Source organism: Trachemys scripta, chromosome 3 (genome assembly GCF_013100865.1).
Source record: "Trachemys scripta elegans isolate TJP31775 chromosome 3, CAS_Tse_1.0, whole genome shotgun sequence".
Lineage (NCBI taxonomy): Eukaryota > Metazoa > Chordata > Testudines > Emydidae > Trachemys > Trachemys scripta.
Window position 1 is genome coordinate 136,215,043 of NC_048300.1, and position 27,231 is coordinate 136,242,273.

General features: G+C 41.1%; 1 protein-coding gene across 2 annotated transcripts in view; it reads left to right on the plus strand.

The window, feature by feature from the left end:
• MDN1 (midasin AAA ATPase 1) overlaps window positions 1-27,231 on the plus strand; it is a 168,427-nt gene that overhangs the window by 29,160 nt on the left and 112,036 nt on the right. For both annotated transcript variants that reach the window (XM_034766036.1, XM_034766037.1), the window contains exons 8-20: window positions 3,045-3,148; window positions 5,348-5,462; window positions 9,003-9,196; window positions 13,434-13,515; window positions 15,028-15,123; window positions 16,791-16,903; window positions 17,590-17,738; window positions 17,822-17,882; window positions 18,440-18,651; window positions 19,847-19,950; window positions 21,082-21,226; window positions 23,807-23,903; window positions 25,611-25,724. In XM_034766036.1, coding sequence (XP_034621927.1) covers window positions 3,045-3,148; window positions 5,348-5,462; window positions 9,003-9,196; window positions 13,434-13,515; window positions 15,028-15,123; window positions 16,791-16,903; window positions 17,590-17,738; window positions 17,822-17,882; window positions 18,440-18,651; window positions 19,847-19,950; window positions 21,082-21,226; window positions 23,807-23,903; window positions 25,611-25,724 — 1,586 coding nt within the window. The remainder of the gene's footprint in view (window positions 1-3,044; window positions 3,149-5,347; window positions 5,463-9,002; window positions 9,197-13,433; window positions 13,516-15,027; window positions 15,124-16,790; window positions 16,904-17,589; window positions 17,739-17,821; window positions 17,883-18,439; window positions 18,652-19,846; window positions 19,951-21,081; window positions 21,227-23,806; window positions 23,904-25,610; window positions 25,725-27,231) is intronic.

Sequence of the window (27,231 nt, forward strand, 5' to 3'; positions counted from 1 at the left end):
TTTTCACTCACCTGTCCTTGCCCCAGCTGAGACAGTATAAAAGATTATATCATATTATGCTCTGGAACAAGTACTGTGACATGTATCTTAATTGATTCCTAATAGTCAGTTATAGAACTAGTATTCATTAGAGAGATCTTTTCCTTATATCAGTGACTGGCATTCTACACTGCCTTCTACAAAGAGGGATCTCATATAAATATTGTATTGACATTCTACAAAAATTAAAATTATTACTTGTATCCAGTTATTTTTTCATAGCTCTATAAAGCATCCTTTATGGGACTAACTCTGCTGCCAGTTTTAGTTTTATTGGAATGCAGACTTTCAAACCATAGGGACCCTATAACAAAGCAAATATGTAGCCTCCTTATGAATTTAGGTCTTAAGCAATTTTATGGGGCTACTTGAAATATTCTGAAGTGTCTTATTTTAAAAGGTAAACTACAGGTTAATGTAGTCTGGATTTTCTATATCTGTATTTTTACTTTATAATCCATGCTTTCCTATAAACACCTTCTCTATATTTGAGTATTTTACCACTCAAGTGTACACAGAGGATTGTATATTTCCTCACTTCTGTATGCTGAGCTTATTATATGCACCAGACTCCTTGCATCCTGCCATCCTCTTTCCCTCACCAACGAGCTCCTTGTATGGCAACTTCCTCCCAACCCTTCCTTCTACCTGTTATTTCTTTTCTTTTTGTTTGGGATGTAAGTCATTCAGGGTGTCAATATTTATACTCTGTTGGGGTGATGGGCAGCCCTGGGATGTGGAGATATTATTATGATGAAAGGTGTTGATGGCTGCCATAAACAGGGTCTTTGATTTAGAGCAGAGGTGGGCAAACTATGGCCTGCAGGCCACATCTGGCCTGCGGGACTGTCCTGCCCGGCCCCTGAGCTCCCGACAGGGGAGGCTAGCCCCCCGGCCCCTCTCCTGTTGTCCCCTCTCCCCCGCAGCCTCACATCTCCGCGCTGCCAGCACTCTGACCCGCTGCTCCTGCTGGGCAGTGCGGTGGTGTGGCTGGCTCCGGCAGGGCTGCGAGCTCCTGTTCCTCTGAGTGCCACGGTAAGGGAGCAGGGGAGTTGGATAAGGGGCAGAGGGCGGCAGTCTGGGGACAGGGAGCAGGGAGCGGTTGATGGGGTGGGGAGTTTCTGGGGGGGAAGGTCGGGGCAGGGGTCCCGGGAGGGACAGTCAGGGGACAAGGAGTGTGTGTGTGTTGGGGGGGTTTGGATGAGTCCGGGATTCTGAGGGGGCAGTCAGGGGCGGGAAGTGGGAGAGGGCGGATGGAGGGGGCAGGCTTCCCTACCTGGCACAGCCTTCCCTACCTGGCCCTCCATACAGTTTCGCAACCCCGATGTGGCCTTCGGGCCAAAAAGTTTGCCCACCCCTGATTTAGAGAGACACTTTGCTTGGTCAATTGAAAAGACTAGGCTTCAAACATGCAAGGATGAAACTACCTTTTAATCCATTGGGCTATCAAAAGGCAAGATTTCTGATTTGTGTAATGCAGTGTAAAAATTGGGATACCACAGTGGTCAGGGTGAAGAAAGATGAAAAGGAAAATGCTGATGGTTTTAAGAATGCTTGATAGAGATCTTGTAGGTGCTTGTCTTTGTCTGAGGGATTGGAGCAAATGCGGTTGTATCTTAGAGCTTGGCTGTAGATAATGGATCGTGTGGCTTAGATCAATCCACACAAGCGGTCCATTTCCTGTACACTACTGTGCTAATAAGCGATGGTCACATAAATACCACCCTATACCGGAAACCTACTGACCGCTATACTTACCTACATGCCTCCAGCTTCCATCCAGGACACACCACACGATCCATTGTCTACAGCCAAGCTCTAAAATACAACCGCATTTGCTCCAATCCCTCAAACAGAGACAAGAACCTACAAGATCGCCATCAAGCATTCTTAAAACTACAATACCCACCTGCTGAAGTGAAAAAACAGATTGACAGAGCCAGATAAGTACCCAGAAGTCACCTCCTACAAGACAGGCCCAACAAAGAAAATAACAGACCACCATTAGCTGTCACCTTCAGCCCCCAACTAAAGCCTCTCCAGCGCATCATCAAAGATCTACAACCTATCCTGAAAGATGATCCCTCACTCTCACAGATCTTGGGAGACAGACCTGTCCTCGCTTACAGACAACCCCCCAACCTGAAGCAAATACTCACCAGCAACCACACATCACTGAACAAAAATACTAACCCAGGAACCTATCCTTGCAACAAACCCTGATGCCAACTCTGTCCAAATATCTATTCAAGTGACATCATCATAGGACCTAATCACATCTACCAATGTGATATATGCCATCATGTGCCAGCAGTGCCCCTCTGCCATGTACATTGGCCAAACCGGACAGTCTCTACGCAAAAGAATTAATGGACACACAACTGACATCAGGAATCATAACACTCAAAAACCAGTAGGCGAACACTTTAACCTGTCTGGTCATTCAATGACAGACCTGCGGGGTGGCAATTTGCAACAGAAAAGCTTCAAAAACAGACTCCAAGGAGAAACTGCTGAGCTGGAATTGATATGCAAACTAGATACAATCAACTTAGGCTTGAATAGGGACTGGGAATGGCTGAGCCATTATAAACATTGACTCTATCTCCCTTTGTAAGTATTCTCACACTTCTTATCAAACTGTCTGTACTGGGCTATCTTGATTATCACTTTAAAAGTTTTTTTCTCTTCCTTAATTGGCCTCTCAGAGTTGGTAAGACAACTCCCACTTTTTCATGCTCTCTTTATGTGTTTATATATCTCCTCAATATATGTTCCATTCTATGCATCCGAAGAAGTGGGCTATAGCCCACGAAAACTTATGGTCAAATAAATTTGTTAGTCTCTAAGGTCCCACAAGTACTCCCGTTCTTTTGGCATATTAAGGTAGTTCAGTATAAGTGGGCTGGTGACTCATGAAACACATGCAGTCTGGGTGGTTGAACTTCTCCCAAAAGCAGGATTATTGCTTTGTTTCCAAGGTAGGAGTTCTTTCTCTCTTTCAGATCTCTGTGCTGATTCCTCTTCTGGAAAATGGAGAATTACTGATTCCTGGTCGTGGAGACTGTTTAAAAGTGGCTCCTGGATTCCAGTTCTTTGCAACCAGAAGGTAGGCATGTAAGGTAAAAGGAACATGAGCGTTAATTGGCTGCTTTTAAGCTGAAGGCAACAAGAATAAGGAATTCAGACCGACATTAAGTTCAGATAGCTAGAATGTGATACATAGACTTTATTAATCATAAAACATGTAAAAGGAATGCATTAAATATCGAACAGTAGGACTGGATCTAGACTGTAGCATCTTATGCAACTGTTACTTCAGGAAGATTGAATGCTTTGTAGGTTAAAAATAAGAAAGTCAACAAATATTCAGATTGGATGGTCCTTTATTTTCCTTTATGGAGGGTGTTTTTGACTCAGAATGAGAATATGCTCTGATTTTCATGTTGTTAAAACTAATATGTATAAAATTTGATTCTCACATTTTTGTAATGCTTATGAAAGTTGGAAGTATACTGAAGTAGATATAGGGGTATTGTTGAGCAGCATTTTCGCAACACTTTTCAAACCTTAAACAACTTTTTCCTGCTGCTTATGTTTTTGCTCCTTTGAGAAAACATTTTCTTCCTGTTGATCATTGTTCAGGCTACGATTTAGTCATGGTTATTTTTAGTAAAAGTCATACAGGTCACAGTAAGAAAAATTCACCTGTCCATGACTTATATTATAAATACCCCTGACTAAATCTTGGGGGCTCTGGCTGCTCTGTGACTGCTGTTTGGGCAGTCCCTGGGGCTGGCTGGCCCCAGGGCCACTCCAGCAGTGGCTGATGTGGCTGTCCCCAGGGCCACCAGAGCAGCTGGCTTCTGAGCCTGCTTCTTGGGCATCCCTGGGATCAGCCACACTGGCCACTGTAGAAGTCATGGAGCCCTAGTCATTGTTTGTTATTTGGGAACTTAACCCAATGTGCATGTATCTTGATATAGTAGAATTGTTAGCTCTGTTGACGCTACTCTGGGGCTGCACACCTCTTTGGCAGAGCTGTGTCAAAGTGTTATTGGGACAGTCTCTAAATAGTTATGATTGGGTTTGGTTTTCTTTAAATGGAAGGAGTGAATTTAAAAAAACAAGGATAGAATTTCAAGATGTGTAAGTAAAAGGCTGATAATCAGTTGCCTGCACAGGACTGCTGCCATGGGGGGCATGGCATGGGCTTTGAGGGTGTGGGAGGGAGTAGCTGTATGCATGGTGTTTTAATGTGCAGCAGTAGCTTTTGCTGGTACGACCTCAGCTGCTGAGGGGAGCCAGTAGATGGTGAGTTCAGAGAAAACTCTGTCAGGGAATTGAGTCAGGTGAGAAGATCCATGGACAGCTCCTTGGTCATCCTTACACTGCTGCAAAGGAAAGGGGGAAAACAGGGCAAAAACAAGGGGTATCTGGCAAGGAAGAAGGAGCAAAACAGGAGGAGGTAAAGATGGGGAGCAGTGAAAACTGGAATAACAAGGGCGGAGAGAGAGACAAGAAAAGTGAGACCAAGACGGGGTGATAAACAACTGGTGACAGTAATAGAAACAAGGGCAGTGTCCTTTCCTGGATATGTGAAATGTGATCTCTACAACAGAAAATACCCTTCCTCCTCTGCTGAAACTCTCACTGATGCTATGTCTGAAGGAGATCTATGGATATTGAGATCTGGAGTCATGGGGAAGAGCAATGTCCCAGACACTGTCCTGTCCAGACCTGACAGACTTTGCAGCTCACAGTTATAATTTCCCCTGGTCCACCTCTGCAGCTGCCTTGAGCCTAGCCAGTGAAAGCATGGATCCTGCAGGAGCAATGGGAGTCAGCACAGAACTCAGAGTTAGGACAGATGCAGCAGCTGTCTGTGTGGAGTTGAGAACTGGAGAGGATCTGGGAAGTGAGGAAACATAACTCCTCTCCTCATTCCAAGCCCCTCCCCTAGATAGGACAACAAACTTGGTAAGGGGAATCTCCAGAGTAGTTTGCTGCTGCTCTGGCTCTCCCTTCTGCATGTTTCTCTGTGGGACTAGGCAGTTTGGGCCAAGAGGAGAAATGTACACCAGTTAAGGAATGGGTAATATGGAAAAGAGACAGGATGACATGCAGCTTGTCCTATGGACCCTGGGAGCCCTGTGCATTCAGATTAGCCCAAGACAATTGTGCGAAATTTACCAGTTCTTTGAGACATTGGAATAGTCCTATGGTAGAATATAATAGAATTTTAAATTCTTCAGTTAAACAATATGTAATATGCTATATGACTCCATGGTTTGTTTGTTTAATTTAGAGTCTTCAGCTGTGCTGGTGGTTGGTACAGACAGCAAAATAGCCATGCTACTCTTCTGGACAAGTATTGGACCAAAATTCGGATGGATAACATGAATAAAGCAGAACTCAAAGAGGTGGGTGGAGTAATGTCATTATAGAGCACCAGACGTTGTTCTGTAGTTAAGGTTTAAAACAGAGATTCCATAATAAGCCTGATGCTTGTATTTGCTATTCAGAATCCACAAAATAGTCATATTGGCATCAAAATGGATAGGTTAGATCTGGGGCAAAGGAATACTTATTCTACAAAGCTTGGAAGTGAATTAGAGAGAGATTTTGGGCAACCTCAAAATAGAACAGTTCAACACAATTCTTTAACATCTCTAGGGAATGTCTACTTCGGTTGAGCTTAGTATAGTACAGGGGTCAGCAACCTTCCAGAAGTGGTGTGCCGAGTCTTCATTTATTCACTCTAATTTAAGGTTTCGTTTGCCAGTAATGCATTTTAACGTTTTTAGAAGGTCTCTTTCTATAAGTCTATAATATATAACTAAACTATTGTTGTATGTAAAATAAATAAGGTTTTAAAAATGTTTAAGAAGCTTCATTTAAAATTAAATTAAAATATAGAGCCCCCCCGGACCGGTGGCTAGGATCTGGGCACTGTGAGTGCCACTGAAAATCAGCTCACGTGCCGCCTTTGGCACACATGTCATAGGTTGCCTACCCCTAGTATAGTACATCAAATGACAGCTGGTGAAGAAAGCGTCCATTTAAAAAGTAATTCTCTAGCCCTTTTCTTTGCAGGTATAGAACTCAAAGTGCAGTCTGAGTGTGAAGAAGGCTTGTCAAGGGGGGAGGACGGGACGGGACTTTTTTGGTTCTTTTTGTGCCCCCACTACTCCCCCAATCAAAAGACTTAAGGGGAATGTTAACCCTTCTAATTCTCATGGAGGTGTGGAAGGGGTCCACAAGCCTCTTAGGGTAAGTCTATGCTGCAGTTAAACACCCATGGCTGGCCCGTGTCCACTGACTCAGGTTTGCAGGGCTGTAAAATTGCTGTGCAGGCATTCGGGATCGCGCTGGAGCCATCTCTGGGATCCTCCCCCATCGCGTTTCACAACATAACCTGGGGTTATGCCCTAATTTATCTCTAACTTGCTTCTGAATTATCGCACTTCACTTTACCCATCTTCTACCAGGCCTCGCTTGACTATTGTCAAGCCTGTTTTTAGGAAATAGATTTTTGGGCCTACAGTAGATTCTGTTTACTTGCAACTCCTTGGTTGCCAGCAAAAAGTTGCTATTGTCCAACAATTGCTAATAAGCAGAAAGTAGGTTTCTGAGGCAGCAGCCAAGGAAGGAAATGCTGGGGCATGCCTTCCCTGGGTGCAGCCCACAAACCTGATTGTTGGCAGACAGCAAAAAGGAGGTGGGCTGCAGCCCGAATGCCAGGGTTTTCCAGGGAATAGGGGTACTAGGGGCCCATGGAGCTGCACGGTACCTCTCTCTGCACCGTTTGGTTCAGAATGTCCCAGCACTTTCTTTCCTATATGCAGTGCCCTGACAGTCGGGAGAGTGCAGGCACTGGGAGAGGTACCATGCAGCTCTGGCATCTGGGCTGCAGCTGCTGTCCCTCTCGCCCCTCCCCAAGCCTCCCACTTTGCCCACAGCCTCCTCTCCCAGCCCACAGCCTGTTATCTCCTGTGTGGTCCCTGTGTGCAGAAGGAAGCGCTGGGACTGGCTGAGCACCAGCCACAGGCACACTTGCACCACTGCAGCCAGGGAAGGCAGGTCTCAGCACTTGCTTCTCTACCAGCAGCTCTGCAAACCTGCATGCAGAGGGTGCTCGGCCCATCCCAGTGCTTCCTTCTAGGGCTGCATCCCCGCAAACTTGCCTGAAGGTGGATCCTTTTTTCTCAAAAATATGACTAATAAGCGGCATGCTGTTGCCAATATCCAAACCCCATTTAATTACAAATAATGGGACGGGATTGCTTCCTGGCAAAACATTGCTATTAACTGGAAGTTGTTAATATCCAGGTTGCTATTAAGCAGAATCTACTGGACTTAAATTTCAACACAGTTCTATAAAACATAAGCAAGCATCATAGAATCATATGACTGGAAAGGACCTCGAGAGGTCAACTAGTCCAGTCCCCTGCATTCAAGTCTTACCTTCTCCATACTAAACAAACCCAATTTTTTCCATCTTCCTTCATAGGTCATGTTTTCTAGACCTTTAATCATTTTTGTTGCTCTCCTCTGGACTTTCTCCAATTTGTCTACATCTTTCCTGAAATGTGGTGCCCAGAACTGGATACAACTGGACTCCAGTTGAGGCCTAATCAGCATGGAGTAGAGTGGAAGAATTATTTCGCGTGTGTTGCTTACAATACTCCTGCTAATACATTCCAGAATGATGTTTGCTTTTTTTTTTTTTGCAACAGCATTACACTGTTGACTCATATTTAGCTTGTGATCCACTATGACCCCCAGATTCCTTTCCGCAGTAATCCTTCTTAAGTAGTCATTTCCCATTTTGTATGCGTGCAACTGATATTTCCTTCCTAAGTGGAGTACTTTGCATTTGTCCTTATTGAATTTCATCCTATTTACTTCAGACCATTTCTCCAGGTTGTCCAGATCATTTTGAATTTTAATCCTATTCTCCAAAGCACTTGCAACCTCTCCCAGCTTGGTATCATCCGCAAACTTTATAAGTGTACTCTCTATGCCATTATCTAAATAATTGATGAAGATATTGAACGGAACAGGACCCAGAACCGGTCCCTGCGGGACCCCACTCATTATTTCCCTAGTTTGTTTATGAGAAGGTCATGTGAGACAGTATCGAAAGCCTTACTAAAGTCAAGATATACCACATCTACCGCTTTCTCCCCCATCCACAAGGCTAGTTACCCTGTCAAAGAAAGCTATCGGGTTAGTTTGACACAATTTGTTCTTCACAAATCCATGCTGACTGTTGTTTATCACCTTATTATCTTCTAGGTGTTTGCAAATTGATTGCTTAATTATTTGCTCCATTATCTTTCCGGTACAGAAGTTAAGCTGACTGGTCTGTAATTCCCCGGGTTGTCCTTATTTCCCTTTTTATAGATGGGCACTATATTTGCCCTTTTCCAGTCTTTTGGAATGTGTCCCGTCTTCCATGACTTTTCAAAGATAATTGATAATGGCTCAGATATCTCCTCAGTCAGCTCCTTGAGTATTCTTGGATGCATTTCATCAGGCCATGATGATTTGAAGACTTCTAACTTGTCTAAGTAATTTTTGACTTCTTCTTCCCCTATTTTAGACTCTGATCCTACCTCATTTTCACAGGTATTCACTTTGTTAGACATCCAATTGCCACCAACCTTCTTGGTGAAAACCGAAACAAAGAAGTAATTAAGCACCTCTGCCATTTCCACATTTTCTGTTATTGTCTTTCCTGCCTCATTGAGTAACGGGCCTACTCTGTCCTTGGTCTTCCTCTTGCTTCATCATCTTTATAGGCTATAAAAGAACTTAGCTTCTTAAGACTGGATCCCCCCTTCCTAGTCTTTGTAACTTACCCTCTTAGGGAGTGATTATCTGAGTATATCATCATAAAACTTGCATGACCAGTAGTTGGCTTCTGAGTTTATACAGATTGCATTTCTGTTTCTCAGATTCTTCAGGGCAGATACCCCAACCTTGCTGCTGTGACTGATCGTCTACTAGACATTTATCTTCAGCTTACTGGAGACAAGCATCAAACATCGGAAATCAGTTTTCCTGTCTGTGAGCAGGAAGTGGACGATACATCAGAACTGAGAAAAGAAAATAAAAGGCCAAGTCTGGAGGGAAGAGAACTATCTCTGAGGTAGGTTTTTCCCTTACACATTTATTCAGAGAATATTTAGCCAGCGAGTGAAAGTTTACAATAAATCTTGGCTTGGTTTGTGGTTTTTTTTTCCTTGAGGAAAAACAGTTAACATTATGAAACATTAGTTTAGTTAAAAAAATTAATGGTCTTGGAAAATTCTGTCCTTCTTTTGTTCTAAAGTAATTTTTAATGCTTCTTAGCCCTCTGGAACTCTGAATCCAAATGATGTAGAACTTCACTTTCTTGTGTAGTATGAAATATAACTACTATGCAAGGCTGACTGCATAATTTTGATTAAATGTAAAATGTCCTGAATTATTTGAACTTCTTTGGGGTCAAGAACATCAAGAGGTCAGAAATAAGAATTTAATATAAAGCCACATGGATATTTCTCAATGGCTTTTTTTAGCAAAATGTATAAGGTCTAGTAGATAAGATTTGCTAATTACTACTAAAACTTCTAGTTGAAAAGGGACACAAATGAGATTAAGGGGTAACTAATAATTATTTTTTCAGCTATCATTCTTTATTTGCACATCAGATTAGTGCATCTTGGTGTTAAGCAATTGTTTATGGCATTCTAATCTATAGTTTGCTCAAAGTAGCATACAATTATTTTATGGCTTTTTGTGACATAAGAACGGCCATAGTGAGTCAGACCATTGGTCCATCTAGCTCAGTATCCTTTCTTCTGACAGTGGCCAATGCCAGGTGCTTCAGAGGGAATGAATAGAACAGGCAGTCATCAAGTAATCCATCTCCTGTTGTCCACTCCCAGCTTCTGGACACTCAGAGCATAGGGTTGCATCCCTGACCATCCTGGCTAATAGCTATTGATGGACCGATCCTCCAGGAACTTATCTAGTTCTTTTTTGAACCCTGCTATAGTTTTAGCCTTCACAGCATTCCCTAGCAATGAGTTGACTGTGCGTTGTGTGAAGAAGTACTTCCTTTGTTTTAAACCTGCTGCCTATTAATTTCATTTAGTGACCCCCCCCTGGTTCTTATGTTATGTGAAGGAGTAAATAATACTTCCTTATTCACTTTCTCCACAGCAGTCATGATTTTATAGACCACTATATCCCCTCCTAATTGTCTCTTTTACAAATTTGAAAATTCCAGTCTTTTTAATCTCTTTTTATATGGAAGCTGTTCCCAGAGGTGAAAGTAAGCCAGTACGCCCCAGAGCCCTGGAATAGCGGCGGGGCTCCAAGGGCTATTTAAAGGGCCCGGGGCTCCCGCTGCCTCTACGGCCCCGGCCCTTTAAATAGCCACCGGAGCCTTGGGGTAGCAGCAGCAGCTGGGGGCTCCAGCAGCGGTTTAAAAGGCCTGGGGCGGTAGCAGCGGCCGAGCCCCGGGCCCTTTAAACTGCTGCCAGAGCCCCCGGCTGCTGCTGCTACCCCGTCAGGGGAGGGGGAAGGCACTCACCAGTACAGGGAGGGCCAGGGCCGGCTCTGACCTCCCCATCCCCACCCCTTCCACCTGAGGCCCCGCTCCTTCCGGGGGCCAGAGCCGGCCCCAACCCAGCCCCGTACCGGTAAGTCCCTATTTCTGCTTTCACCCCTGGCTGTTCCATACCCCTAATCATTTTTGTTGCCCTTTTCTATGCCTTTTCCATTTCTAAGATACCTTTTTTGAGATGGAGCAACCTCATCTGCACACAGTATTTAAGGTGTGGCCTACCATGGATTTCTATAGAGGCATTATAATATTTTCTTTCTTATTATCTATCCCTTTCCTAATGGTTCCTAACATTCTGTTTGCTTTTTTGACTGCCACTGTGCATTGAGCAAATGTTTTCGGAGAGCTATCCAAAATGACTCCAAGATCTCTTTCTTGAGTGGTAACAGCTAATTTAGACCCCCTGGTTTTGTATACATAGTTGGAATTTCCAAAACGCATTACTTTGCATATATCAACATTGAATTTTATCTGCCATTTTATTGTCCAGTCACCCAGTTTTGTGAGATCCCTTGGTAATTCTTTGCAGTCTGCTTTGGATTTAATTATCTTGAGTAATTTTGTATCATCTGCAAATTTTGTTAGTTCACTGTTTACCCCTTTTTCCAGATCATTTATGAATATGTTGAACAGCACTGGTTCCAGTGCAGACCCCTGGGGACACCACTATTTACCTCTCTCCATTGCGAAAACTGACCATTTATTGCTACCCTTTGTTTCCTGTCTTTTAACCAGTTACTGATCCATGAGCGGGCCTTCCCTCTTCCATGACTGCTTAGTTTGCTTAAGAGCCTTTGGTGAGGAACCTTGTCAAAGGCTTTCTGAAAGTCTTAAATACATTAAATCCACTCAGTCCTCTTTGTCCACATGTTTATTGACACCCTCAAAAAATTCTGATAGATTAGTGAGGCATACATTCACTTTACAAAAGCCATGTTGACTCTTCCCCAACAAACTGTGTTCATCTTCATGTCTGATAATTCTGTTCTTTAATATAGTTTCAACTAATTTGCCTCTTACTGAAGTTAGGTTTACTGGCCTGTAATAGCCAGAATCGCCTGAGGAGCCTTTTTTAAAAATTGGCATCACATTAGCTATCCTCCAGTCATCTGGTACAGAAGCTGATTTAAAGATAGATTACAAACCACAGTTAGTATTTCTGCAATTTCATATTTGAGTTCCTTCAGTGTGAATACTGTCTTGTCCTGGTGATTTATTGCTGTTTATCAATTTGCTCCAAAACCTCCTCTAATGACACCTCAATCTGGGACAGTTCCTCAGATCTGTCAACTAAAAAGAATGGCTCAGGTTTGTGAATCTTCCTCACATCCTCTGTAGTGAAGACTGATGCAAAGAATTCATTCAGTTTTTCTCCAATGGCCTTATCTTCCTGGAGTGTTCCTGGAGTGACCATCCAGTGGCCCCACTGATTGTTTAGAAGGCTTCCTGCTTCTGATATACTTGTATTTTTATTTTATGTTAGTATTTGAGTCTTTGGCTAGTTGCTCTTCAAATTCTTTTTTGGCCTGTCTAATGATGACAAAATGCAGAGTGGATTGTTGGATTTTCTTTCTTCTCACATCAAGCACCAAAGATAGTTGTACTGAGTTATATAATCAGTACTATTTCATGAAACAATTTGCAAATACTAGATATATGGTAGTGCAGAATAGCCTTGGGGTGTGATAGAAATGGCATGTATTAAAAACATAGCCAGTTGTATGCTTAATATTAATCTTGAACTTTTGTCATCAAAAACATGTTTCTTTTATTCTGAAGTTCAGAAGGAATGAGGTTTTGGCAAGCAACTTGAGCTTTGAAATGATTTTCCTTATAAATTACTCAATTACAAAAGCATGCTTTTTGTAATAACTTTATCTAGAATTGTTAATGTGGTATGTACGTCTGGCTGTTTCTGATACTTCACTAGTACTTTGCCAAAATAGACATTGTGGCTCTTTAAGTACAGTAGAACCTCACAGCTACAAACACCAAAGTTATGAACTGACCAGTAAACCACAGCAGAGACCAAAAAAAAAAAAGCAAATACAGTACAGTATTGTGTTAAAGATAAACTGCTAAAAAAGGGAAGCATCATTTTTCTTCTGCATAGTAAAGTTTCAAAGCTGTATTAAGTCAATGTTCAGTAATAAACTTTTGAAAGAACAATCATAACGTTTTGTTCAGAGTTATGAACATTTCAGAGGCCTTGTCTACACAACTGGGGTAAGTCGACCTAAGTTATGCTACTCCAGCTACATAGATTAGGTCGACTTACTGCGGTGTCTACACCATGCTGCATCAACGGGAGACGCTCTCCCGTCAACTTAACTTACTCCCCTCATTCCAGTGGAGTACCGGAGAGCGCTCTTCAGTCAATTTAGCGGGTCTTCACTAGACCTGCTAAATCAGTGGTTGGCTGCATGTGGCCGCGGGCCACAGGTTGCCCACCACTGCGCTAAATTGACCCCTGCTGCATCAATCATAGCAGTGTTGATCCCCGATAAGTGTAGACATGGCCAGAGTTACGAACAGCCTCCATTCTCGAGGTGTTCGTAACTCTAAGGTTCTACTATAGTCATTTGCACTTTGGAGTACACATCCCACTTATGTGATACCTTCATGTGTACATTTAAAAAGTAAAATAAAATCTGAATAAAAATAAAATCTAGTTATCAGCAGGGAGAGTAATTGGACTGAATTGAGGAAAGAAGAGCTGTGTATTTCTGTTCAGCTATATCCAACATATGGCTTCCTCTCTCTCTTGTCTTAGAGATTTATTGAATTGGTGCAGCAGGATTGCCTACAACTTTGACAGCTCTTCCTCAACTACTGCAGTGAATATTTTTCAAGAGGTACAGTAAGACTCAATCCATTTTACAGTTGTTCACTAAGGATTTTGACGTTGGCCCTTAAGGCATAAAACAAGACTCAATTAAAAAAAATAGTGCTGCCTTGAACAGATTCTGGTTGGAGTGATTGATGCAATAACAGAGACCATGCTAGGGGCACCCCTATGGTCTTAGAACCTTGGACCGGGAAAAGGTATTTGTGTAGTAACATACTGAATGTCTCTCTGAACAACTTGGGAATATAAAATACATGATGGTGTGGTGTGACGTAAGTTTTATTGGTGTGAGTTTGGGATGGCACATTACTAGTGAGTGGCAAAGTTCTGTGTTATGCATATCATCCCAAATGTGTGCTATGAGTGTATCCTGTGTGCTAGAAAACCACAACTTTAGGAATATTTTAATGTCTTTTTTAAAAAAATGGTAATATATCCCCCACCTATGACCCAGAGGCTTTTAGCTACTGTGCAGGACTCCAAGGAAGGGAGAAATTAAAACAAATACATGTAAAACACCTCTCAAAGCAACTTTTTATTTTTTAACAAAAAAAGTTGTTGCTTTAAAGTCTGATAGCCTGGGGCACCTACAGGGCTAGATGCAAACACTGAGTTCATCAGGAAGAGGCTGACCTTCCCTCTTCCATGATGACAAGATTCTGTTTTTGGCATTCCTGAGACTTTAAAGCTGTATTATATTTACAATAGCTTACAGGGCAGCTCAGGACTGTTTTTTAACCCTACAGGCCCTTGGCCTGGGGTGGTGATGAATTATATGTTTTGGTATAGTAAAGATGCATTTTCTGGCTCATTTAAAAAAATAAAGATTGGTTGCTCTTTGAAGTTGCCAAGAGATTTGCAAGGTTAGAATAAGTCCTTGGGAGATGAATTTGTGGGCAAGTGGTAGCCTGTTGTAACTTTATTTCACAGGTTTATTAAATTTATCACTTATGCTTCTGTGTGTGTGTGTGTATCCATAGAAGCAGGCATGCGGAGGTGATCCCATGTGTTACACACCTTTGAACCTCACCTGTGCTTTTCCATTACAAGACTTACTCTAACATTCCAAATCCCTCAGCCATTTCAAATGTTGTTTGTTTGTTTTTTGGCAAGTGATTTAAAATGATTTGCTTTCTCCAAATCTGGAATTTCCCCTACGTATTAACCCGACTTGTAATATAGAACTGGTATTGTCCAGTCGTGTCTCAGAGGTAGCTTTAAGGTGTGGTATCTTGTGACCCATAAGGAGATGCTTATAATCCATGAAGATTCTAAAACGGTGACACTCCCAGGTATAGAAATGCAATTTAAGTAATTACGGGGATTTTAGGGTTCTTTCTGAACTTTGTACTGTTGGACTCGTGGGGTAAGAGCTAAAGTCCACTGAAATCAATAAAAAGAATCCTACTGACTTTCAGTTGGCTCTGGATCAGGCCCAGGGTACCTGAAGTGTAGTGGTTTCTGTCAAGCTACAACATATTAATTGTAAATGTGGTGGTGTTTTTTTTCCTTTTGACAGGCCTTAGACTGTTTCACAGCTATGCTGTCCAAGCAAGGGAGCAGACAGAAAATGGCAGAAATTATTGGAAGCAAACTAAACATTTCCAAGAAAAAGGTATATTGAGAAATGATTAGCGTGGCCTTTTTTTAAAATATTCTAAATTGTTCAATAAACGAATGGTAAAAGATGACTTTTTGCCTGGATGGAACCATTTAATTTCACAGTTACAGGCATAAGTAAAACTGGTTATTCATGTGCAACAAATTGCTGACACTGATGCTGTTTTAGCTTTTTAGGATAGATACAGTTTGAAAAAGCATGTGTATAAGAATGCTTCTGAGTCTAGGTATTAAAGTAATATTAGTCTTAGAAACCCTCCTTAAAAGAACAGTGTATTAGAATTTTTTGGAAATGACTAATTTAAGAATAGCCAGTCCTGACACTTCTTAGACTAAATTTTTAAAAATTCTTTTTTTCCCTGCTGTTCTGTTTAGAATGGTCTTTGACCAGGGCCCAAGAGCAGCAGCACATACTTGGGCTCCCTCCTCCCCTTCCTATCTGTGCTCATCACTGCTTTCTGACTCTCAAGTTGTAGTTGCAGCTTGGCTGCTAATGTTTCTGTTAAACAGCCTCTTTTAAAAGGCCTGGGGACAGTGGCGCTGAAAGCCAGCAAAACTATCCCCAAACTTTTTACCTCGTGCAGGTCTCCCTTCCCCCCCGAGCTGAGGCCAGGAGCAGGATCGTGTCTCCAGGAGCGGGGGACAAGGACAGGAATGAGGGGGGCCGAGGCTGGGGCCAGTAGCAGAGCCCCGTGTGTGGCTGGGAGTGGGGCTGGCAGCTGGGACCCCCGGGCACGGGGCCAGCAGCCATGATGCGGGACCCTGCGCGCGTACTAGGAGCTGGGAACCTGCATAAAACCTGGGGGTGCTGCAGCACCCCTTGCACCTCTACTTCCCACGCCTATGCCTGGGGAAGAGTATAAATGTGAACTCCCTCCAGATCAGTGTGCAGGTGTTGTTGTCATGCAAATGAATGAGAAATAAAGCCCAGCTGACCATCTATAAAACAATCAAGTTAACTAGCACTGTCAGATGCACAAAGCAAAAGGAAAGTGTGTTTTCTGTAGTCTTTCACTGATGATTTACTTGGATAACTTACAAAATTTTCAGATAAAAATATGACCTTCCTCTCTTCTTATCTCTATCCCTTACCCCCAAGTTGACAGTATCCCTCCTTTGCAGCCTACATTAAAGAAGGAAAACTTTAGATCTTTGAGAAAAATTCAAAATGTCAAATATATCTACAGACTTCCTTATTTCTCCATTGTTTAAGTAGAGAAACAGAAGACTCTGTACTGCCATGAATATCCTGTTGAGACAGACATCCCACTCAGTGGCTCTATACACAAATAATATTATGCCCCACCCAACAAGCTGTTTGCTTTTCTGTTTCAGCAGAGCACAGGTTAAACTAACTAAATTCTGATACAGGTTTAAGTAATTGATTAGCAAGGAGATTGACAAAATAGAACCATAATGACATAGGTTTCATAAGAAGTACAGAGAGAAATCAATACTCGTCCAGTGAAAAATGGCCATTGGGGTGAAGGGATGGAACTTGGAAGATTCGTAAGTGTTTTAAGTGATGAGGATTCAAAATGTGTTCATGAGCAAATTAGCTTGTTACACAATGATACTAGATGAACAGAAAAAAGTGTGTTCTTTGCATAATATCAGGCAGAATTATGATATACAGTGGAAGTAATGATGCTTTCTATATAGGCAGAGTTCTATTGTCAGCTTCATAAACCAGAAATTCTAATAAGGGAACATGAAGTCGCTGTGGGAAGAGTGCGGCTCTTGCGGAAGCAAACTCAGGCACTTCTTACACAAAGGTAAAGATAATTGTAGCTCACCCTTCCTGTACCTTTTCCCCTGGGAACTATACATTTTATGTTGGAGTCGAATGAATTGAAAGCTAAAGTGTAAAAGTTGCATGTTCAGGGAGTCTGGCAACATCATTTTAAGCAAAAGAATAAGGCTGTTTGTTTTGATATCAGGGTCTTATATCAGGACTGAGATGTCAGCATGGCATCTCTAACAAACCAAGGATGGAGATTCTCTGCATCTTTTAAGTTAGAATATCGTGAAATCAGGCTAGAGCTGGAAATGTTGTCTCACCTATGGGAAGGTGTTGGGTGGTGACAACAGCAACTCTGATTTGGTGAAGGGAGCATTTGCAGGTTGCAGCACTGAAAGCCGTTTTGGTGGCAGTAACTCAGGTGGTAGGGAAGAGGTAAGTGTAAAAACCAAGGATTCTTGTGAGAAGCCCAAATTTCTTTAATATAATCAATAAAAGGTTGGTAACAAAAAAGTCTAAATTTCTGAGTTGTAAATAGAGAAAACGAACATGCGTCTAATCTGATACTTAAACACACATCTTGGAACTGTTTCTGTTAGACATATTTTCTTATTTAAAAGTCAAAACTTTAGTTGCAGCCCTTCGGGGGAAAAAATTAAAATTGAAGTGAGAGTTTCTTGAGGTATCTTGTCTTAACAGCTGCTTTCTCTGGCTTGGCAGGGAGAAGCAAACCTTCGCTGCCACACGCCCATCTTCGGTCCTGATTGAACAGCTTGCAATGTGTGTTGACAAAGGAGAGCCTGTGCTGTTGGTGGGTGAAACAGGAACTGGCAAAACCGCGACTGTCCAATACCTTGCTCATATTACAGGTATAATAAAGTATAAATATTCCACTTGGTACAGAGGCAATAGAAAATACATGAATGATGACTTTGTTTTGTTTTGATTCAAGGACACCATTTGAGGGTTATCAATATGAACCAACAGAGTGACACTGCAGATCTGCTTGGGGGGTGAGTCGTTGAATTAGTTAATATAGAATGGACTGAAAATGTATTAAAGCAAGCTTTCATTCAAGCATATTTGATTGTAAATACAACTGAACCATAATGTAACTTATAAAAATGGGTAACCAGATACCTGTTTCAGTGAACAAGTATCCTGCAAGTATCACCACTAGCATTCAAGAGCTTGTGTTCTTAAATGGCTTAACTAAGTTCTGTGTACAAATGTGCTAGCCATGGCTGCTAAAATAAAAAGCCAAAGTTACCCAGTATATATAGTTATCGAAATATCTACTAGGTATTTTGGCTGATAGTAGCAAGGATGGATTGCCTGTTAGAGTAGTACGGTACGTATAAAATAGCTTTCTAAGGAGAATGTATGCATATGCAATTTCAAATCTAATAAGCAAATAAAACCTTAGTTTATAATTTTGTTTTGGATTTCTATGTGACCTCATAACATCTTCAGTTCAGGGACACAAATTTTGTCAAATCTCACAGGAGCAGATGGGAGCTGGTATTTGGCCATGTAACAAGTAACTAATTTCTCTCTTGGTCCTGCACAGCTATAAGCCAGTGGATAACAAATTGATTTGGCTGCCCTTACGAGAGTCTTTTGAGGAACTCTTCTCTCAGACGTTTTCCAGGAAGCAAAATCAAACTTTCTTGGGTCATATCCAGACGTGTTACAGACAGAAACGTTGGCATGATCTACTCAAATTAATGCAGCATGTTCACAGATCGGCCGTTAATAAGGAAGCAAAAGAAAACGCATCAGGTAAGAATTCAACTAAGCAAGCAATAGTTGGGAGGAGCTCCTCATAAACATCTGCAAGGGCACCTCATTGTCCTCCAACAAATCCTTCCTTAAAACTTTGCTGTCATGCCTACAAAAAACTTGACAACGGATAGGCCATTGGTGTGCTGAGACCACTGCCTATCATGCTGAAAAATGTCTTATAGTTTCCTTGCTCTGCCCCGTCTGTCAGTTTGTTTGTCCATCTGTTGGCTTTTGTCTTACACTTAGATTGTAAGCTTTCTGGGATATGAACCATTTTTTGTTCTGTTTTTGTACAGTGCCTAGCACCATGGGGTCCTGGTTCGTGACTGGGGCTCCTACGCAGTATAATAATACATATAATTAATAATAATAATTGTAACTTTCATTCGATATGGGCCAAACTGAATTCATTATGTACATTTTCTTGCTCTTCCTTTAGCTGGTTCTCCTCAGCTGTGCAGGTACTAAAAAAAGCACTAGCCTAACAGGAGTGAGCATTCTTCAGGGGAGTGTTAAAGACCGTTTTTAATAATCCTCAAAGACAAAAAACAAAAAGTGATTGAAGTCCCAATGCAAATGAAAAGTACTGCACAAAAGAAAAGAAAATTACAAAGCTAACCATGTCAGACATTGTGATGTTATATGGAACATTCTTACTCAGGCAGTGACTTGATCAAAAACCAAAACATTACGGATGAGTAACAGTATTGGAATATCATCAAGAAACCTAGTTTGTGTATCCCGTTCAGTTATAAGAGTGCATGTTCTCAATTTCCTCCATCCCTAAAAAGGTTTTGTCGATTTCATCATTTCCTGCAGCACCACTTACTGTCTCACTGGATTGGAAAGTACATTATTTCTGATACTTTTGAATGTGTCAGCAAGTGGCCACTCCTAAGATGGGAGACTTTTGCGTGAATAGCAGGTTGATTATATTCATGATATACAATTTTAAGCTCTTAGAACATTTTAAAAATACATTAGAACAAAACTATAACCGTTCCTTTTTTTAATTTATGAGAGCTAAACTGCAAAACTTGAATATTTTCTTCTCCTTATGAGTTCAGCCAAGCTCCATCTTATTTCTTTATATTCCATGACTGCAGTGTTATAGCAGTGTGTTCAGTGTTATAGCAATGTGTTTTATGCCATCATTTTGCTGTTACAAAAATCAAATTTGTTTTTCTTGTAGGTTCACCACTGAAAGAAAAGTGGGAAGCATTTGGTCTTAGACTGAACCATGCCCATCAACAGATGAAAATGACAGAAAATTTTCTGGTGTTCGCATTTGTAGAGGTATTTAGATATTTCAGTTATGACATTGGGCTAGGAAAGTGGGGGGAGTAATTACAGTTACAATTAACTAATATTATAAGGTAATTAGATGTACTGACAAGTCTTTTTATGAAGCAAAACTTTACAAACAGTTGTGGTGTGGACTTGGATGCACTATTTTTCCTTGAGGCTGGGATAGGTAAAGAGAATTACTTCTTTGGTTGTAAAGAAACATATTGATAGTCTGATGAAAGCTATACTTGCTTTGACACAAGAATATCAATAATGCTCATGTCATCAATTCTGGTGCACAGTGTTAGGAAAGCAACCTTGGGAAAACTTGAGCCTAAAATCAGGTTCAGCAGGATAAATGACTGCACTAAATTCTCCAACAGAATACCTAGATAATCATAATTTTGTATTTTTAGCTTCAAGTATCTACAAAGACTTTTATAAATGGTTCAAGTGAATTGTATTAGATTTTTAATTGTTATGATTTCCCACATTCCTGTTGATAATTTAAATGATTGTTCCTTGTAATTTTATTAACTTTATTAACAGTGTACATTCAAAGTATATTTGAGTTGTCTACATCTTTGACAAGTCATTTAATTAAAAAAAAAATTTTTACTGAAAAACATTCCACTTGGTCTAAGTGGGTTTTCAGTTAACATTGCATAATTTTGGCTGAGAAACAAATGACCATAGTTTTCACAAAGTTGGCATCACAGTAAAACAGCAAATTGGTTTATTCCTATAGCGGTGCTGACACTGGTGTTTAGGCAGCACAGTAATGAGTATACTGAAAAATAATTAATGCTGGTGCACAAACCAGGAAATTTAACTCTGCTAGGAATGAGTGTGCAAGAGCAAATGAGGAAACTTTTCGAAAGCATGAGGATAAAGTGATCTCTAATAGTGGAGAGTGAAAAAACAGTTGTCTGATTTCCCCTCTCCCCCCTCCGGCTTGCATACGAACTGCTGGCCAAGAGAGAGGGAGGTACAGCTCTCACTGAAGTGGAATCTGATTTTCCATTCATCTAGACAATCCACAGATTACAAGATGGGTGTAATTCGTGTTTACCACTTCACCAGTTGTTTCATAGATCCTCAATGGTAAAATAGGTAACGTTGAATTGGTCCCACTCTTAGGGTACTCTGGCACAAGCGGTGAAGAAAGGAGACTGGATTTTACTGGATGAGATTAATTTGGCTGCAGCAGAGACTTTAGAATGCTTGAGTGGCTTACTAGAAGGATCATCTGGCTCACTGGTGTTACTAGACAGAGGAGACACAGGTACTGTTTATTTGCGTTGTACTTTGGTGTCTGGCAACAGTGTACTTTATAAGTGTATATGTAAGGCAAATTGGGGGACATACAAAATGGTTTGGATTGCAGTGGCACCAGAATGCTGATGACACTCAGCTCTGTCATACTTGGTTGGTAGTGAAGCTTGACTGCAAGTGTCTAGCTAAGATCAGAAGTTGAATAGAAGATGTGGAAGAAGAGATCCTGAAGTAATGGAGGTAAATCTGTAGGGCAATGCCCATGTGTTTTGTTACTTTGATTTGCAATGTTGGGGTCCTGTTTCTTTATTGACTGGTTCAGAATATCCACCTAGTAGCTGAGGCCACAAATGCTTTTTTCCGTCTGTCTTATTGGAAGGCTGAGACTGGCTGTTGAAGACAAAAGTATGTATCATCTTGCCACAGTTGCACATAATAATAGAACCGTAAAAATTAGGATTGGAAGGGATGTCATCAAATCCAGCCCCTGCTGTGAGGCAGGACAAAGTAAACCTAGACCATCTCTGCCAGGTGTTTGTCCAACCTGTTCTTAAAAACTTCCAATGATGGGGATTCCGTTACCTCCCTTAAAAGTCTATTCTAGAGCTTAGCTTCCCTTATAGGTGGAAAGCTTTTCCTAATATCTAACCTAAATCTCTCTTACTGAGGATTAAGCCCATTACTTCTTGTCCTACTATGGTATGTAACCTCTCTCTATCAGTTTCTGTACCAGGTGGCTGGAGGATAGCTAATGTGATGCCATTTTTTTAGGCCGATAAGCCTTACTTCAGTACCAGGCAAACTGGTTGAAACTATAGTAAAGAATAGAACTTTCAGACACATAGATGAATGCAGTTTGTTGGGGAAGAGTCAACATAGCTTTTGTAAAGGGAATCATGCCTCACCAATCTATTAGAATTATTTGAGGGGCTCAACAAAGATGTGAGCAAGGGTGATCCAGTGGATATAGTTTATCTGGACTTTCAGAAAGGCTTTGACAAGGTCCCTCACCTAAGGTTCTTAAGCAAAGTAAGCAGTCATGGGATAACAGAGAAGGTCTTCTCATGGATCAGTAACTGGTTAAAAGGCAGGAAACAAAGGGTAGGAATAAATGGTCCATTTTCAGAATGGAGAGAGGTAAATAGTGGTGTTCCCCAAGGATCTGTATTGGGACCATTGCTATTCAACGTATTCATAAATGATCTGGAAAAAGGGGTAAACAGTGAGGTGGCAAATTTGCAGATGATACAAAACTACTCAAGATAGTTAAGTCCAAAGCAGATGGCGAAGAGTTACTAAGGGATCTCACAAAACTGGGTGATGGGGCAAGAAAATGGCAGATGAAAACTCAGTGTTGATAAATGCAAAGTAATACATTTTGGAAAACATAATCCCAACTGTACATATAAAATGATGGGGTCTAAATTAGGTGTTACCACTCAAGAAAGAGATCTTGGCGTCACTGTGCCAAGTTCTCTGAAAACATCTGGTCAATGTGCAGTGGCATTCAAAAAGGTTAACAATGTTAGGAACCATTAAGAAAGGGATAGATAATAAGACAGTAAATATCATAATGCTCCTATATAAATCCATGATATGCCCACATCTCAAACACTGTGTGCACATCTGGTTGCCAAAATCCTCTATGAATTTTATCATTTTTGTTGCTCTTTTCTGCCGCTTTGCAGTTTGTCCACATCTTTCCTAGTGTGGTGCCCGGTTAAAGTTATTCACTCTGGATTAGATTACAGCTGTGTGCTGTTCTTGTGGTTTAACTTCAAGACCATGCAAACATCAACTCATGCAGAATGTTCTGTAGCAACAAAGTCATCTGAAATGGCCAACTCCTCCCATATAGCTTAAAATAATCACTGCAGAATTTTCCCCCCATGAGGAGTGAAAGAAAAATGCACTGGCAGTATGACTTCACCTCTTTATGTGAGAGGGGAAGAGTACTTACATGAAGGCCCCAGTGTCTTCAGTCTGCAGAAATTGCTGTTGCTCTTGCCTGTTAGCCCCTCTTTTGAACAGGTGTCTGGAGCACCCCTGAATATGTATTTAATGTCTCTAGAGGTGATGCAGAAGGAACTCTGTACATTGGGCAGCCAGTATAGTATATCGTGTACTGGACTGAGACTGTGATGACCTGGCTACAGTTCCCGGCTCTGCCTCTGGCTTGCTAGGTGATCCTTCCCTAACTGTGTGGACCCTGTTGGTGTGCACTAAAAGTACTAGGTTAAAACGCTAGTACTAGGGAACTTTTTAATGTACACCTCCAGGGTCTACATGGACTAATTAATGCACAACATGCCAATGCACTTTAGAAATTCCATCCTCTGTAGTGCTCATTACCTTGATGTTGTAGATATGCCCTAACTCACCAGACCAGGTGATTCACACCTGGCTTTAAAGGCTTTAACAGTGGCGTTGTAGTTAAGAGGATGCAGGATAGCAATGGCTGAGTAGTCCAGAGGAGAGACTTAAACTGTCTTGGATTAATCAAGAAATGTCTTTGGTTTACATTATAGTGTTTTGATTTGCATTTTTGTGTTTGTGAATAGAAGTGAAACATCTTTATTTTTCTTTTCAGAACCTCTGGTGCGTCACCCTGATTTTCGTTTGTTTGCCTGTATGAATCCAGCTACGGATGTTGGAAAGAGAAATCTACCTCCAGGAATAAGAAACAGGTAAAAAAATGAATGGATTGTAAAATAGTTAAAGTTGCTGTCTATTTTGGAATTTGACTAGCTTCAAGAGTCAACATGAATGGTACAACACCCTTGTTTGAAGCCTCGGGAGATAGACATTCTGAGAGGTGTTTGTTATGAGATTGTTAAGGAGTGTTGATTGAATAGCAGGAGGAAACTACTGTTCTGCTGATGCAGAACCTAAATTGCTGGTCTGGTAATAGTGTAGAATAGTGTAGAATGTTACAGTTTAGGAGTCATTCCTTAAGTGTAAGTTGTCAGAGGCTGGGAATTCTGCTGTAGCAAAATGCTCTGTGCCTCTTGGGAATAATAAAGGCAAGTGCTTCGCAGTCCTCTAGCATTCATTCTTGTTATCTTAGCAGTGTTGATGGGCTGTACAAAGAGCTCTATATTTAGCCTTTTATAGTTGGAGGAAGGCTAGTTGGATATGAGAGTGGATGTGTGATACCTGGAATATTTGGGACTCAGAGGACCGCTGTGGCTGTAGAAAAGTGGGTCTGAGAGAATTTCTTTCTCTAGTGTAACCCACCTGACACCACCTGTGTGTGCTAAGTTCTGGACCTGCTGTCTATCTCTCATGCAATTTCCCTGCTGATTGTCAGGAAACTTGTACAAAATTTATACCACTCTGAAAAGTGACCACGTGAAAATCTTCAGTGCTTGCTCAGGAGATCTGTTCACTGTGTGTACTTAATCAAAAATAAGGTTTTGTTGATATTAGCTTTGCAGAGCTAATAGCAATGAGAGAGAGAGAGAGTTGGAGTAAATTTCCCCTTTTGCATTATAATCAGAATTACTTATTTTAAGTTCCAGTAAATTACATTTGTCCAAAATTCATTGAAGGCAGCGGAATTTTACAAGTGTAGCAGGCCTACTTTGGCCTGCAGAACCATTGTTACCAGTGGTGATGTATGAGATGCAAAGAACCCAACTTGATTTTCAGATCCCCAGATGAGTTTCCAGGACTAACAGTTAGAAATGCGATTTTCATACTTGGTAAGCACAATTGATGCACAGTCAGTGAGACAATGAACATGAAATCCCATTACTGCCATTTTTGGAGTGGCTTAGAACTCCACTTCCGTAGCTAAATATAAAGTAGATACTTTGCTGCTAATGTAGCTGCTTAGTTTCCTTTTTATCTTGATGAGTTGTTTTTCTCTGTTTAAATGGTTGCTCCATTAGAAATTTATGAAAAGAGGTAATATGTGAGATAAGCTTGACAGTTCAAAAATTGGATGTGTGGTATGTTTCACTACAATTGAGTGATTAATATAGAGAATCAGTTTTCAAAAACCCTCTCGCTGTGCCATTACTTTAATATTCAGAAACTGCTGTCTGGAGCTCTGTACCACAAACTCCTTTTAAAAGCATGTTTCTTGTAGAGTGAGTTGAACTTGGTAGACTGTATAAAACAATACAGATATTGATACTTTGTACTTAAGCAATGTAATACTTAGCCTGTAGTTAAATATTATTCTCTGCTTCAGTTCAGTCGGTATTTGTATATCAAGTCAATAAATCTTTATGTTGGCAAACAAGTCAATATTTGATTTGCTGCTTATGCTATATTTTGAGCATTATATATTCTATGAGAGAGTAACTGGTCCCTAATGAAATTTCAGAGTGTCTGTTTTATGATCAGTAGGCAGATGTTTAAGTGTTATAGCTTAATTTTTCTCGTAGGTTTACTGAACTTTATGTAGAAGAACTGCAGAATGAAGGAGACTTGCTAATTCTTATTATGGACTATTTGAAAGGCTTGAATGTGAGCAAAAACACAGTACAAGGAATCATGAAGTAAGTTATATTTACATTTTTATGAAGCCTCAGTTCAAGAAGTTGCAAATGAAAATACATAATTACAGCCTACAATTTTTTACATTAGTCTCTCCCACCCGAGGTTCTTGAAGAATGACACCCAGCCTCCTTATTCTAGGGCTACTTGTGTGTTACCTTTTGTTGCTGTTGTTTTCCTTTCTTCCATCCCCACCCCAAAAAGTAGTTTATTGACATTACCAGTTAGAGAGCATTATTGCTTTAATCCTTTCCTTCATCTAGGAGGTTAGAAGGGGTGGCTACTTCAGAATATCTCTGTGCATCAGTTGTGGGGATGGTTTCCTTGCTTGCCACGGAACCTCTTTCCTTAATAGCAGGCATGTTGCCTCCAATATGCTAAATTTCTGCAGTTCAGTTTTTTGGGCAATCTGAAGTATCTGTTCAAAGGACTTGTAAGTACCTAGTGATACATGGTGTACCAGGTTATCTCCCTGAAACACAAAATATTGTCATTTAAAACATTGATAGTTCTTTCTTGACTTTTTGGGCTTCATTGCCTGCCAGAGTAAGCCCTATTGCAACACTACATGGTGACTTCAATTTAGACCTTCCCAGAAAAGTGGTGAATGAAGAGGCTATTTTGAATGTTCCTATACAGGGATTAAATCCCTTAGAGAGATGTTTTGATGCTAGAAAGTATCAACTCTTTGGTAACGATGAAATACAAACAGGCCCGCTGGTGAGGGTGGGGAGGAAAGGGGTCAATTGCCCAGGGGCCTGGTGATTTAAAAGGGTCTGGGCGGATGGGATAGATACATATTTTTAAATAAAAATTAAGATTTAAAAAGAAATCCTGCTGCTCTGTACGGAGCGCCGTCCCTCATTGTGACAGTAACAGTTTGCCAGAGCGCTGCCGCACCCTGCTAGTCTGGCAGAGCCTCAGCAACAGCAGCCTGGGAACCGTGGGGCTTGCTGCCTCCTCTGGCTGCTGTGCCTGCCACGCCGTCTCTACGGCTGCTGCGGGGCTGAGGACAGGGAGACTTTAAAGAGGAACAAGCTCCCTCTGTGCTACCAGATTTCCTCCCCCGGGGCTTCAGCTCCTCGCCAGACACAAGCCAGCAAGTTCAGCCACCCAATTGAGCCTTTCTAAGTTTGCCGAGAGGCAGCTGGGGCTAGAACCCCCTCTCCTTGGAGATCTCCCAGTAGATGTGGCGCACCGTGCCTGCTGTCTCCCTATTGCTCTGGGTGTTGATGTCCAACAGCACCAGCAGCACAAGTATTGTATTGTATATTTTAACTTTGTTAGTCATATTCAGTTACATCTTGTATATCAGTTTTTTTCCTTGTCTTTAGATTACACATGAATCACGATTAGGTGTTTAATTAGTCTACTTGATACTTTAGGTGCTTTCTTATTTTGTGCTTCTTTAAATGTTTTAGATATTAATTAATTTAATAATGTATTTATTTAATTTAAATATATAATCCTAAATAAATTCTACAGCTTATATTTTGGCTCACAATTTGT